A 15,153-nucleotide genomic window follows, 5' to 3' on the forward strand; every position below is an offset into this window, starting at 1 on the left:
CTGGGGCTTCTCTGTTCTTGTAGTTCCCCGAAAAGAATGAAAACTAATGAGCCTGGGCTGGGTCCGGAGCTACGTGAGATGGCAGTGTGTCAGGTTGCCGTTGGAGGTGCCCCACAGCTTGAGGGTGTTGTGGGAAGGGGCGGCTGCTTGGCAGCTCCGTGGGGAGTGCACCCACCTCTCAGATTGTTGCCTCTGCAGAGATGGATGCTGGCCTCTGGTCTTGAGTCCACATCCATTCCTGCCTCCACGGAACTGAAGGGACACTGGTCACCCACCCACTGGTTCCTTGCATGAGTGTTGACCAGATGTCTGCCCTGTCCAGTGCCGGTCTACATCCACGGTCCCTGTCCTCCTGGTGCTTTGGGACAGACTTTATTGACGGTAGCACCTGGAGCCTGTGGGCAGCAGAGGCCTGCAGTTAGGGGACTCTGACCTGTTCGGGCAAGTCAGGGGAGGCAGTGAGATCTGAGGGGTGAGTTAACCGGGGAGGTGGAGTTAGGTGGGAGTGTGCCTCCAAGCTGCACCTTAAGGGCTCTGGGGGACAGTTCGTGTGACAGGTGCATGAGTGAGGGCATGTGTGGGGACGAGGCCCTGCACAGGTTGGGGTGGACCCTGTAGGGCCTTGAAGTCCTTGGGAAGGGATTTAGTTACGAACATCAGAAATGCCGAGTTGTGCAGGGTGTAGGGCTGGACAAGTCTACTGTCAGCTGGCTGGAGGTGGTCGTGAGTGGGAGGCAGGGGGCTGACAAGTGCAGTGAGTGGCAGTGGACGTGGGGCAGAGGCCGAGGGCGGTGGGGCCTTGAATGTTCCAGGTGCAGCTGGGATACATGGGGTAGCTTAGGAAAGGACTGTCAGACCCCTCTCATCCTTTTCTGGGCCAGGATGCTGCTGATCCCGGCCCCTCCCTGCTTCCTCCACCAGCCCCGATGGACCCCAAGGCCATCCGGTGGTGCTCTGTGGCCCCTGCTCTTTGCCTGGGCTTTCCTCTTGTCTTCCCTGTCCTTGGCATGCCTTGTTCTCCCCTGGAGTAAGGGCAGAGCTTCCTCTTTCCTCTTGCAGGTACACTTAGTACAGCCAATAGAGCACGTCTCCACCCTCTCCCTGCTCATCCTCCACCTCTGCCTTCCCCCAACATTCGAGAGAAGCTGGTCACTCACATTTCAGGTGTGTCCTTCCCCTGCAGCCTGGCAGGTATGGCTCCCACCGTATTGTGCTGGTGGGGCTGGGTTTCTGTACTTTACAGCCACTGGCCAAGCTTGTGACTTTCTGCCCAAACTTGTCTCAACTCTCCAGGCCCTTGGCATAAAGGCCACACACAGCCGGGACTCAGCCAGACCCTCACGCCCCCTGGGCCAGAACAGCCTCACATTCTACACACAGGAAGGGGGCCTCGGGCTATTGATGTGACCCTCCTGTGTGTGGATCCTCCACCCTTGTTCACTTGGACAACTCCCATGTAGCCCTCCAAACTCAGGGAAGTGCCATCCTGTTCTCTTGGCTGTGCCCTCTGTCCTCTGAGGGAGTGAATCTAGCGGAGGGGAGGCTGTCACTGCCGCGGACGGAGGTGGAGATGGTGTGACTCAACTTGAGAGCTGAGCGCTCGTTGCTAGGTGTGCTGTGTGCTGGGCACTGGCCGTGTGTGGTCCTGAAGGGGGCACATCATCACATAAGAGATGATGCCGTGCTCACCCAAGGCTGTTCGGCTGTCAGTGGCGGAGCAAGAGTTCGAACCCAGACTGCTGGCATCCGCCGGGCACTGCTGAATTGCAGTCACTGTGCTCCTCAGGGATTACTCCGTTAATTTGTCTTCTCCTGCTAGGCCCTGAGCTCTTCAAGGGCAGGGACCGTGTCTCCGTCTGGGCTTCTCAGGCATACTGCCCAGTTGTTTTTGATGAATGGATGGATGGACAGACAAATGAACGGGTGGACGGGTGGGGGAGCCCGTGTGAAGCTGTGTGAAGCTGTGAATCCAGCTGGCCCTCTCCCATGTTGGGCCTTTGAGGCCCAGAAGGAAGAGCGGGTGGACGGATAATGAGCCACATGCCTTCCCACCCGAGCGGCGCCCCTGACTGCTCTCTGTGTGTTCTCTCCCCCAACCCCGACCTGGATGCCTGCCATGCGGACAGCAGATGTTTGCTGAGGAGGAGGCCGAGCTGACCCAGGAGACGTCCCCGGAGAAGCTGCAGCAGTACCGCCAGGTGCCCCTCCTGCCAGGCCTGCGGGAGCAGGGCTGGTGCGAGATCACCACCCGTCTCCTGGCCCTCCCTGAACACGACGCCCGAGAAAAGGTGCTGCAGACGCTGGGCGCCCTCCTGGCCACCTGCCGGGACCGCTACCGCCAGGACCCCCAGCTCAGCAGGACGCTGGTCAGCCTGCAGGCTGAGTACCAGGCTCTGGCCACCCTGGAGCTCCAGGACGGCGAGGATGAGGGCTACTTCCGGGAACTGCTCGGCTCCATCAACAGCTTGCTGAAGGAACTGAGATGAGGCTGCTCCCTGCCACCGGGACTGGACTGGGACGTTAGTGAGGCTGACGGACACCAGCTTGGGTGGGCTCCTCAGGGGACAGTAGCCAGGGGGGAGGACTTCCCTACTGGGGCCTGGGCATCATCTGGGCAGTGCCGGCTTGGCCATTAAATGGAGGCATGAGGGCCATTGTCTGTTGTGTGTCTCTGCAGACTGGACACAGTCCTGTGGTTGAGGGACTGTGTCTAGGAGCCCCCAGGTCACTGGGTAAATAGGCACCCCAGAGGCCCCTGATGACATGGCGGATGGTCAGCCTGGGGCATCCAGTAATAGGCCCCATGGGAAGGGTCTGGGCTCAGGAGTTGGAAAGCCCTGGCTGGGACCTTGCTCTTCCCCACCCAGGAGCTCTGTGACCTTGGCAAGTCATTTACCTTTCTGTGGGCCTATTTTCTCAACTGTCAGAAGGGAGTACCATTAAGTGCGAGCAAACCTGCATAAAGCACTACAGCAGGGCACCTGTGCTTGTTCCTTCCACCACCTTGCTCTGATGGAAGGTTGGTGTGGGGGTGGGGGGATCATCTCACTGTCCCCTGTGCATGGAAATAGCTTTGAGGCCCATGGCAGTGGTACTCTGTCAGCCCCGGCAGCTTATGGGTTGGGCTGGAGCGATCGGTGCTGGGACCAGGGTGCTGGAAGGATTGGGGGTGACTTGCGGCACTCTGGAAGGCTTGGGTGTGGGCCTCGCTCTTGGAGAGGAGTGAGCTCCCTAAAACTGGAAGTAGGAGCCCAGGCCCGCCTGGCCCACCTGACAGGGCAGAGGTGCGTCTCTGTGCCCTCACCCTTCCCCCGTGTCAGCCGAGGTGCACTGCGGAGGAGGCCTCGGAGGCGGGGGCAGCCGAGCCTGGCAAGTCCCGGCCCCCACCCCACAGAGGCTGAGTGCCAGGCTGGGAGCCTTCTGCAGGTTGCCACGGCAACTCCGGCCCTGGGCTTTCCTGATTTGGATTCTGGTGCGTTTGTTTTTCAGCCTTTCCCAGTGCATCACAGGCTCACTCCTGCTGCTTAGGCAGCCTCTCCTGGCCTCTGTGTAGAAATCTCCCCCATCCTGGCCTGACATGTAGAAATCTCAGCTTCACAGAGCTCAGGGGGAAACCAAGGCCCGGACAAACATAAAGTAATGGGTAGCTTCCTTCCTTACAGTCCTTTTGTTTGGCCTCCCACCCTCGTCTGCCCACCTCGTGCCACAACACACAGGAAGCTCACAAGAGAGTGGTCACCTGCACACAACCCTCTCAGGAGGACAGGAGAGAAGCAGCAGCCTGTTTTGCCAGGGTTGGAAGGCTCATGGTTCAGGCATCATGGGGATCAGACGCAAAGTCTATCACGTGTTGGATATTTTCTGCCTTGTTGCCTTTAAAACCTTTAAATCGCCTTCTGATTATGTTTTACAGATGAGGAAATCATGGCTCAGAGAGGCTGCATGGTCGTGTGAGGTCGCACAGCTTTTGAATGGCAGAGCTAGGATTTGGCTCCAGCGTGCTGCAGAAGGCTTGCATGTGTGGCTCAGAAGGTGATAGTGTTGACTTTGATAGGCAGGCAGAGGCAGGAAGACCACGATGGATGGCAGAACAGCTGTTCTGTGGCGAAGCAGGGCAGGGTTCAGAAAGGAGGTTCTGGGCCTGGCTAGGACCAAGGTCAAAAATCCCTTTAAAGATGGTGTCAGCAGACTGGGTGAATTTGAGAGAGGAGGATGGCAGGATGACGCTGCCCCTGCACATGCTGGGAACAAGGAGGGCTCAGGGCTGGGGAGAAGTCCGGTATGGGCCTCATCCTGGCAGAGATGAGAGCTGAGGTTGTGGGAGCAACTTCGCCTTTGAGCGAGGGCTGGCGAGACCCTGCTGAGTTGTGGAGTGGGGCCTTTTGTTGGCCTGGGACAGTAGCAGCTGGGGCTGGGGTCCTGGAGTCCTCTTTGACCACTAGGATCTGATCTGGGTTGTGGGAAGGGGTCCCCATGGAAGGACTAACATGAGTGGAGGCTTAGTTGAGGACCCCAGTATCCCTCCACCCTCAGGCATGCTGCAGAATATAGCATTTAACTATAAAGCATGGAGGCATCTGAGGGGGCTCTGTTGGTTGAGTGTCTGCCTTCAGCTCAGGTCCTGATCCCGGGGTTGTGGGATTGAGCGCCATGTCGGGCTCCCTGCTCAGCTAGGAGCCTGCTTCTCTCTCTCCCTCTCTCCTTGCCCTTCCCCCTGCTCGTTCTCTCTCGCTCTCTCAAATAAATAAATCATTAAAAAAAGACCCGATAAGGAGACTTTGGACCATGAGCTCTTTGTGGGGAGTGGAGGCAGGGGTGTGTCAGTGGGACTGAACGAGCACCTGGGGGCAGCAGTGCTGAGCACACAGGCTGGGTGGTTGACTGCTGCTACCCTGTTCTCCACTCCACATCCACAAAGACAAGACCTAGCGAAGGGTGAAGTTCGGTCTGTACTCTTACTGGCCTCTGACTTTCTGGATCTTGAAGCAGAACCTCCTGGACGGAGGCAGCAGTGTGACCCAGGGCTTGGACTCAGGCCCAGGCTTCTTGGCTGTGGCTTCTGATTCCACCATCCAGTTTATCACTGGCTGTCTGCAAGCAAAAAGGAGACTTTCTCTGTCCTCCCTTTGGATGCCATCCTGGAAACTGTGACCAAGAAGTAGGACCTGGGCTCAGAGTTAGGCAGAAAGTGGTAATGGGGGCTGTAGCCACCAGAACTCAGGGTGATGTGACTTTTGCCAAGGCCTAGACACTACTCTCATCTTCTCCCACCCCTGACATGCACTGGGGCCTTATGGCAGGGACAGGACAGAGAGCTCTGACTGGATGACACCCTCTAGAGCCTGGATGGTTATTGCTTCCTTGCTCCGCAGCAGGGCTGAATGAGGCCCTCTCTGGGGGAGGATGACAGGGATGGGGAGTGGGGTGGTCATCTGCCGCCCCACCCCAGCCCTCAGCAGACTTGGTTTTCATTAATTCACTTGTTCATTTATTCTTCCATTCAGACTGTGTTTGTTGTGAACTTACTCAGGTAGGTTCCAGGGTTCCGAGGTTGGTCAGTCACAAGCCCTGCTTTCAGGGAGTTCACGGTCTGGCGGGGGAGGCAGCAGTGGTATCGCATGTACTCTGATGGGGGAGGCATCTGTCAGTTGGAGCTGAGGGAGGGTCAGAGGAGGCCAGTGATAGCCAAGTTGAGACCTGAAGGACATGTGGAGAATAAGCCAGCTGAGGCAGGGAAAGTGTTTCAGGCCCAAGAAGGTAGAGGAGGACCTGTGCTGAGGGAGAGTGGTCCGTTGGAGGACCCACGTGTTTAGTAGAGCTGAAAGACGTGATGGGGTGAGGGGCCAAGTGGCCACATGGAGCCATAGGGGTCGAGGGGACCACTTTGTCCAGCACCTCATCAGCCTTGCTAAGGAGTGTGCCCTCATCCTGATGGAGGGGGAAGTGAGGGCTGGCTTGTAGGCACTCTCCTGGCTGCTGCTAAGTCGTTTGCTTATTCTTTCATCCTGATTTAGTACAATTGCATCTACCAGGTTCTGTTCTAGGGCAGGAGGTGGTCAGAAGAACAGTGGTGGGAGGGGTGGACCAGGACAAGTATGTGAATGCTGGGAAAAATAGCATTCCATAGCATTTAAGCAGCAAATGCCAAGGAAAATGAAGTACAAGGGGAGAGAGTGTTAGGGGCTCCCTTTTTGGACCCAGTGGTCAGGGAAGGCTTCTCTGAGGAGATGCAGTGTGAACAGAAGGAGAGAGAACCGTGAGTCCTGTGGGGGTCTGGGCGGTGCTTTGTAGGCTGGAGAGATGGCAGAGGCAGGTATCTGAAGAGCGAGTCTCAGCACGGTGAAACGAGTGAGCCCGGGCCAGGACTTGAGGTCTCTCTTGGCAGTGGTGCTGCTGGAGAGCTATGGGCCGAGGAGAGACCTAATGGGACCGACACTTCAGCAGGAGCACTCAGTGCATGGTGAGAACAGACAGCACGGGCGGGGACGGTGGCAGGATCCCAGCGCCGTGTATGTGCAGAGCCAGGTGGGAGTTGATGTGGTTTAAACCCAGGTGATGAGGGCGAAGGCTATACAAAGCGCTCAGACCCAGATGTGTTCTAAAGGCAGAGCTGAGAGGATGCGCGAAGTGATGGCCTGTGGCTGAGAGGAGAGGGGTCAGGGCTGAATGCAGCCGCGCTCTGGGGCTGGCACAGAGGGGCCTGTGGAGGTGCCATCTACGGAAGTGGGGAGGCAAAAAAGCCGGGGAGTACTGGGACCTGGTCATGGACGCTGTTTTGGCCGCATCCATATTGAGTTGGCCATTCGAGCCAGGGATGCTGACTGGCAGCCAGGGCCTGTCCGTGGCCCAGGAGAGAGGCAGCCTGTGGGGAGTGCGTGCCAGGCAGGGGTCCAAAGCGCTGCAAGCTGCTGGTTCCACAGCTGCTGTCACAAATCAAATTCCACAAACTTATAGTTCAATGACATATTAAAAAAATAAAAGTAATTTTTAAAAACCAGCAAAAGAAGAGCAATAGAAGAGCTTCTTGTAAATCCAAAGAAAACAGAAGAAAAGAAAGTAAGAAAGATAAGGGCAGAAACCAGTGAAACTAAAGACAGCAACATTAGAGAAAATCAAAGGTAGTTCTTTGAAATAAGAAGACACAAATTACCCATCTCAAGAATTAAGAAGAGATTATCACTGACAACTCAGAAGAAATGATGGACCAGTTCCTTGAAAATACTGTCTTTCATTGTATTAGTTTGCTGCTGCTGCTGTAACAAATGACCATGAACTTCATACCTTAAAACAACTCAGATTTGCTCTACTATAATTCTGTAGGTCAGGAGTCAGACACTGTTTTCATGGGGCAAAACCAGAGCCATCAGCAGGGCTGTATCCTTCCTGTAGGTGCTGGGTAGGATCCGTTTCCTTGCCTTTTCCAGCAACTAGAGACAGCCCACATTCCTTGGGTTGTGGCCCCGTCCTCCATCTTCAAAAACCAGCAAAGGCCATTCAGCTTCTCATGTGACACTACTCTGATCTTCTCACCTGCCTCCCTTTTCCACTTTAAGGCCCCTGTGATTACATGAGCCCCATCCAGAGAATGAAGGATCATCTCCCTATTTTAAAATCAGCTAATGAGCAACCTTAATTCCCCTTTGCCATGTAATTATTCATAGGTTCCAGAAAGTAGGATGGAGAAATCTTGGGGGAGCCACTGTTCAGCCTCCCACAAGGACAAATTACTAAAACTCAAGAAAAAACAGATAATCATTTAGTCTTGTATGTGTTAAATGGAATTCATGGTTTACAACCTTCCAACAAAGAAATCTTAGACTCGGATAGTTTCCCTGGCAAATCTACCAGATAATACCAGTTCTACAGTCTGTTCCTGAAAGTAGAAGAATCCACTCCCAAACTCATTGCAGAAGGTCAGGGATCATTGGGGAGGGGAGATCTTGCACACAGCAATAAGGACTTTAGATTTTCCTAAGGTTCCTACCAAAATTCTCAGTGCAGAACTTGTCAACAGAATGTATTAGCAAATTGAATGTACCAGGGGGTTTACCCTAGGAATGCAAGGCTAGTTCAACACAATTCCCCATATTAACAGACTAAAGAAGAAAAAGCCACATGATCATCTCAATAGATGCAGAAAAAAAAAATTCAATATCCATTCATAGTTCATCAAATTAGGGATAGAAAGGAATTTTGTTAACTTGATGAGGGCAACCACATAAAAACCTATAACAATCATCAAACTTCATAAAAGACTGATTTGTTTTTCCCCAAGATTACAAAGAAGGCAAGAATGCCAGTGCTCTCTGCTCTCTTTTTGTCTCCTTTTCAATATCTGTACCAGAAGTTCTGGGCACTGCAGTAAGGCCAGAAAATGAATAGGCCTACAGATTGAAAAGAATAAATTCACAGATGACATGATTGTCAGTATAAAATACCATGGAATGTAGAAAAAAATCTAGAACTGATGGTGAGTTTAGCAAGATCACAAGATACAAGGTAACATCCAAAAATCAATTCTGTTTACTGGCAATGAACCATTGGAAACAAAGATTTTAAAAACAGTTCCATTGGGGCGCCGGTCTGGCCCCCAGTCAGTGGAGCGTGCGACTCTTGATCTCAGAGTTGTGAGTCTGAGACCCACCTTGGGTGTTGAGATTACTTGGGAATAAAATCTTTTATAAAAAAAGTAAATAAGGGGCGCCTGGGTGGCTCAGTGGGTTAAGCCTCTGCTTTCGGCTCAGGTCATGATCCCAGGGTCCTGGGATCGAGCCCCACATTGGGCTCTCTGCTCAGCGGGGAGCCTGCTTCCCCTCTTTCTCTCTGCCTGGTTCTCTGCCTACTTGTGATCTCTGTCTGTCAAATAAATAAAATCTTATAAATAAGTCAAGAATAAAAATAAAAACAATACCATTTACGAATACCACCGGAACAAACATGTAAATGAAACAAATTATTGGCATAATTGTTATGCTAGAATCTAAAACACGAATGGAAGAAATAAAAATTATCTAAATACGCTTGATCCTTGAACAGTGGGGGGTTTGGTGTGCTGACCGCCGTGCAGTGGAGAATCTGCACAGAACTTTTGACTTCTCTGAAACTTAACTACTAAAAGCCTACTGTTGACCAGAAGCTTTACCAAGGATATACACAGTTGATGTACATGTATGTGGTTTATTAAATGTATTAGAATAGATGAGAGGAAAGAAAATGTTATTAAAAGCCCAAGGAAGAGAAAATACATTTCCAGTCCTCATACATATTTATTGAAAAAAAAATCCACCTATAAGTGGACCTGTGCAATTCAAACCCATGTTGTTCAAGCTCAACTGTAAATGGATTCATGGGTTGGAAAACGAGCCACTGCCCCCAAAATTGATCTGTGGATTCAATTCAATCCCAGCAGGAATTTTGTTGATCTCAAGAGTGTGATGTGAAAATTTATGTGGAGATGGAAAGGAATCAGAATAGCTAAAACAGTCTTGAAAAAGTAAGAAGCTGGAGGATGCAGACTAGTTGATTAAGGCGGACCGCAATCTCTGGTTATCCAGGCAGAGTGGCGCTGGTCAAAGACAAGACACAGAAATGGAAGAGCCACGTATGAGTTCAGAAGTAAACCCACGCAAGTATAGTTACTGAATTTTTGACAAAGGTACAAGGCAGTTCAGTGGAGAAATGTTTGTCTTTTTGATAAATGGTGGTGCAACAAGTGGACAGTCATGTTTTCTGCAACGAACCTTGACTTATACCTGTCATCTTATTTCACTCAAAATTTAACCACAAATCATTCATAGACCTAAATGGAAAACTACACAACTTTTAGAAGAAAAGAGGAATGAAATCTTTGTGACCTTGAATTAGGCTAAGGTTTCCTAGTAAAACTCCAGACGCAAAATTCATAAAGCAAAAAATGAATAAATGGAAATACATTAAAATTAAACACCTGTTCTGTGAAGGAAATTAAGAAAATAAAAACAAGCCACAAACAGGGAAAAAAATAAGTGAAAATCACATATCTGAAAAAGGCCTTGTATCCTGATTTATATAGAGTCCCCAGAACTCATCAAGGAAAAAAGTCAACCATAGGGGGCCTGGGTGGCTCAGTGAGTTAAGCGTTGGCCTTCAACTCAGGTGATGATCTTGGGGTCCTAGGATTGAGCCCCAAGTCCCTTGTTGGACTCCCCGCTCAGTGGAGAGTCTACTTCTCCTGCTCCCGCCTCTCCCTGGGCTTGTGCTGTCCTGCTCATTCTCAATAAGTGAAATCTTAAAAAAAAAAAAAAAAAAAGTCAACCCAGTTAAAAAAAAAAAAAGGCAAGACATTTGAAAAGACATTACCCCCAGAGAAGATATCCAAGTGACAGACCAGCACGTGAAGAGAGATGTTCAGCATCAGTAGTTGTTAGAGAAGTGTAAATTAGAACCACAAGAGACTATGACCTCTCTATACAAATGGCTAAAGAAAAAAAAAAACTAAACATGACATCACATGCAGGTGAGGCTGCAGAGTGACTGTGACTCCCACGTTCCCCTTGTGGGTGCAGAATGCTACAGCTACTATGGAAAAGTTTGGTGATCTCTTACTGAGTTACATACGTCCCATATAACCTACCAGTCTCACTGCCAAAATAAACATCTAGGTTCACACAAAAACTTACACACAAATGCTTATGTCAACTTTGTTTAAACACAATAGCAAAAACAACCTAGAAACAATTAAAATGTCCCTGGGATGGACAAACTGTGGTCAGCTCGTGCAAGGTGGCAGTCCTCAAGGCGGGAAGCAGAGAGCAGGTGACCCCACGCAGAAGCAGCTGGACCCCGAAGACTACATACCTTGCGATTCCATTTGTGTGACATCCTGGAAAAGGCAAAACTGAGGGAAAGTATTTTGCTAGGACTTAAGGGGACGTTTCTACAACACAGGGGTAGGACAGGGAACCTATGTGGGGGAGACAGCACCGTTCTGTACCTTGATTGAGGTGATTATATGACTCTATACATGAGGCAAATCCATAGAATTACATACTAGAAGTGAGTTTTAGGGTATATAAATTCAGAATTTAAAAATGTGAAGGCAGTAAACACTCAAAACTCTTTTTTTCCTAAGTACTTGACATTTGACCATTATGATCTGTGCTCTTGAGATTATAGGTGGCCCTTGAAAAGTGGGTTTGAACTGCGGGGGTCCACTTATGTGCGTTTCTTTTTTAATTAAATATAATACTGTATATTTTCTCTTGTGTCTTTCTTAATGTTTTATTTTCTCTAGTTTATTGTAATATGGTGTATTATTCATATAACACACAGGGGTGCCTGGGTGGCTCAGTGGGTTAAACATCTGCTCTTGGTTTCAGCTCAGGTCATGATCTCAGAGTTGTAGGATAGAGGACGGAGCCCCATGTCAGGCTCTGCGCTCAGCAGGGAATCTGCTTAAGATTCACTCCTCCTTCCCCTGCTGCCCCGCTACCCTACTCGTGCTCTCTCTCAAATAAAATCTAAAAAAAAAACCAAAAACAAAACCATGTAACACAAAGTATGTGTTCATCAGCTGTGGTATCGGTAAGTCTTCAATCAACAGTAGGCTATTTGTAGTTAATTTGGGGGGGGGAGTCAAAATTTATACGGGGACATTTGGCTGCACTGGGGGCCATTCCCTATTGCCCAAGTCATTCAGGAGTCAGCTGTACTTACATCTGTCTGTCCTATGCAGGTGGTGGAAACTACATAATGCTAAACCCCGGCGCTTCTCTTCCCAGCTCCACCAACAGGACACCACGCTGGTGGCTGGAAATCTGATGTGGGAGTTCTGATGCCATGAACTCAGGAACTGCTACAAATCCAGGCTTGATTTATTGTTGTGTTGATTGTCTAGACTTAACAAAGTGAGGAAGAAATGTTAATACTGCCTATTAAACTTGAAAGTGGGTCATCTATAGATAGCCCATAAAAATGGATGTCTCACAGTATTTGACAGCTATTATCTGAGTGAGCAAAGAAGTCACTCGTGGACGAACAAGTGCGATTCTAACATATGTTATCATTGCTTCACTTCCATTTTACTCCCTAAGGTCAACAAAGTACAACCAACTTTGATGTCAGAACTAGACTCATTTGTCAGTTGCAACCATAGGTTGGCTATGGATGCAATTTCAACAAAAATCAGCGAAAGCCTATTGTGAGAATCAGTTGGCTGTTAGGAATTTATGGGAAAGAGTACTGCATATTTGGTTAATTGTGAATTATGCACTGCAAATTCTTTGCGGGAGTGAAACGTGTACTAAATGTCTGTACACGTATGCAGCCCCTCCCCTCTGCCCCTGGAAGCTGGTTGGCCAGCACTTGGCAGCATACTAGAGCTGGGAACCGTCGCAGACAGGGAGGACAGGAGGACCAAGGTGTGTGGCCTGGTTGCTTCAACATGAGAAGTCAAGAGGAGAAGGAGCTCGGAGAGGAGATGAAGGGCAGGGGTCAGGGATGGGTGTGGGAGACCAGGGGAACAGAGTGGCCCCAGCATCACATGCCACTAAAGGGGAGGAATGGGCAGAATGGTGTGCGCTGGGGAGAAGGGTGGGCAGTAGGCCTGGAGGCTCATCTGAGTTCTGTGTAAAGGGGTTGGAGACAGGACTCAAGGGAAGCTCTTTGTATTGTCCTTGGTTTTAAACTTTGGAATCTAGGTGAATGTGTTCTGTCTGCTGCTGAGAAAGATGGAGGAAGGAGGAGAACCTGGGAGGAAGGAACTAGAAGGAAGCATTGGGTACAGCCCTTGAGTAGGCTGGGGGCCTGGAGAGTGCAGAGGACTGGGCACAGGGATGTGGCTGCTGCAGTGGGGAGGAGCTTGAGGCAGCTTCTGGGAGGAAGGCTGGGGGACAGGCCCCTGCCCTGCTCTCTGCGGCCCAGAAGGGATGGTCATCTGAGGCTATAGGTGGATTGGGTCCTGAAGCTGGGAGGGGAGGGGGCTCCTTGCCTGTTGTGGACTCTGGACCGGCTTCACCTCTGTGACTCAGTCCCATCAGCTCTAAGGCCGGACGGGCAGTAATGGCACCAGTGGTCACAGTTGGATAGGATGAGGTGGGGGGTGGGGCGAGTGATGGCCTGACGTGGGCTCTGGGCCTTGTGTCCAGTACATAGCAGCTCCTCCTTCAGTGGGGTGGGGGTGGAGCATTCAGTGGTGAGGATTCAGGCTGCGGAGGTGAGGTGGGATCTCTGAGGTGTCTGGGGACCTTGGGGGGCACTGCTGGGTCATCAGCAGGGGAAGGAGGAGGGCAGCTGCTGCCGGTGAGCAGAGGGGAGGCAGGCTCTGCAGTCCCCGGCATGCAGGTAGTGGCCAGGCCTCCCCTGAGGGAGGTGACACTGAGGGTCATATCTGTCTTGTCTGAGAAGCAAGAAGCCTCAGGATGCTGAGGGCAAACCGCTTTTGTGGCAAAGGAGGGGAGTGAATACCCCCAAGGACAGGGTGGCATAGGTCTCCCCAGTGCTCAGCCGGGGCTGCGCAGCTTGAGATCACGGTCTCTGATGAGGATGTAGGATTTCAGGATTTCTGGGCAGGGCCTCTCTCTAGTGCCTCCTCACTTGCCTGCTCTGTGCCTTCCAGTATCTTCTGCTAGATGTGTTTTATCTCAATGAACGATTCGACGACTGTTTCTCAAGCATGTGCCAAGCCCTTTGCTGGGCAATAGGGTGAACGAGATCACCACTGTCTGTTCCCCAGCAGAACACAGGGCGGCCCCGTGGAGGGTCAGCACCCCGACAGTGTGAGTGGAGGTGGAGAGGGCTGGGCAGAGGCCCCAGGGAGGGAGGGGGGCCATGGGCCAGTGCTTCCCACTGTGGTGCAGGGGTGACACACGTGAACATTTATCAGAATGTTACGTGAATGTGTACTGGAATAGAAGTAGCACAGGAACATGATTCCGGGTATTGCTTCGGAGGTGGATTAAATAAGTTCATCTTTTTAAGTAACGGTATTAACGCTGGGACGATGATATGGCCAAGGATGATCCAGACCCAGTTAGAGCACAGGGTTGTCCCAGGAACCACCGCCAGGAGGCAGTTTGGGCACAGAGGGCAGGGTGAAGGCGCCAGGCCTTGCACACCCACCAGCCAGCAGGAGAGGTGGGAGGTCCCAGAGACTTGACTGGCAGAGGTATTTCCAGAAGATCCTTTTCTACTAGGTGAGAATGGCTAATGGGTGCTGGGGGCTGAGGTAGGCTGATTTCAGCAGCTTTGCAGCAGTCAGTCCAGGTGAGGGCTGGGCCATTGGTCTGTGCAGGAGAGGAGTGGACGGGCTGAGGGGGGAAATGGGGATGGGAATGGGGACTGCCAGGGGTAGGCTGTAAGAAGCAGCAGGTCAGGTGATGGAACAACTGAGGCAGATGTGGATCGGAGCTCAGGGTGGAAGAGAGTTGTGGAGTGAGGCCAGCTGATGGCAACGGAAGCCATGGGAATGGCCCAAGAGTCCGTGCGCATCTTGAGTCGGCCAGGGGAGAGGCTGAGCCATGGAAGCCAGTGCCTCATGGGCTCAGCGATGTCCTGGGGCTGCTGCTCACTCCGTGACTGGGGCCTTGGCAAGTCAGCGCGGAATGAAAGATTCCCGCCCACATGGATGCATACACTGTGGAGAGAGAGGGCAGGGTACTATCAGGGAGGGGGTTTCGGGTTAGAGAACTTTCAGCAGGATACCTGGAGGCCCAGGGAGATCTCTGGGGAGGGTGCCCTGCAGGCAGGCAGCAGGCACACAAGTGCAGAGGTCGAATGACAGAGACTGGGGAGTAAAGGCCAGATGGGCAAGAGACCAGGCCCATCACCAAGGACTTTTACTGAGAGTTGGAAGCCTCCATAAGGATTGAGCTAAGAGAACGACACTATCAGACTTGTTTATCGGGGTTCCTGTGACTATTGTGGGTAGTGGAGTGAGGGAACAGAATGACCGGGGAAGCCCACCCCCTGACATTTGCCCCATGTGTTGTCCCTTCTCACAGTGCACTGGGGGTGAGGGGACGGGGTTGATGTGACCAACACAGTACAGCGTTAAGTGATGATTTATCACTTTTCTAAGATCAGGGTGTTTTTTTGTTTTGTTTTGTTTTTAAAAACCCTGTGGCTTCCATCTGCTTGCTGCTGTTTTTTTTCCAGCTGCCAATCTCTGGATCATTC

The 15,153-nt window shown here is 51.3% G+C and overlaps 1 protein-coding gene across 5 annotated transcripts in view; it reads left to right on the forward strand.

Annotated features, from left to right (window-relative positions):
• Window positions 1-8,653, forward strand: part of SIL1 (SIL1 nucleotide exchange factor) — a 220,020-nt gene extending 211,367 nt beyond the window's left edge. For 2 of the 5 annotated variants that reach the window (XM_046000372.1, XM_046000371.1), the window contains one exon: window positions 2,127-8,653. In XM_046000372.1, the coding sequence (XP_045856328.1) occupies window positions 2,127-2,486 (360 nt within the window). In that variant the 3' untranslated portion in view covers window positions 2,487-8,653. The other 3 variants (XM_046000376.1, XM_046000374.1, XM_046000375.1) reach the window with 3 other exon arrangements.
• The last annotated feature ends 6,500 nt before the right edge of the window (window positions 8,654-15,153 follow it).

Source organism: Meles meles, chromosome 3 (assembly GCF_922984935.1).
Source record: "Meles meles chromosome 3, mMelMel3.1 paternal haplotype, whole genome shotgun sequence".
In the NCBI taxonomy this organism is placed as follows: Eukaryota; Metazoa; Chordata; class Mammalia; order Carnivora; family Mustelidae; genus Meles; species Meles meles.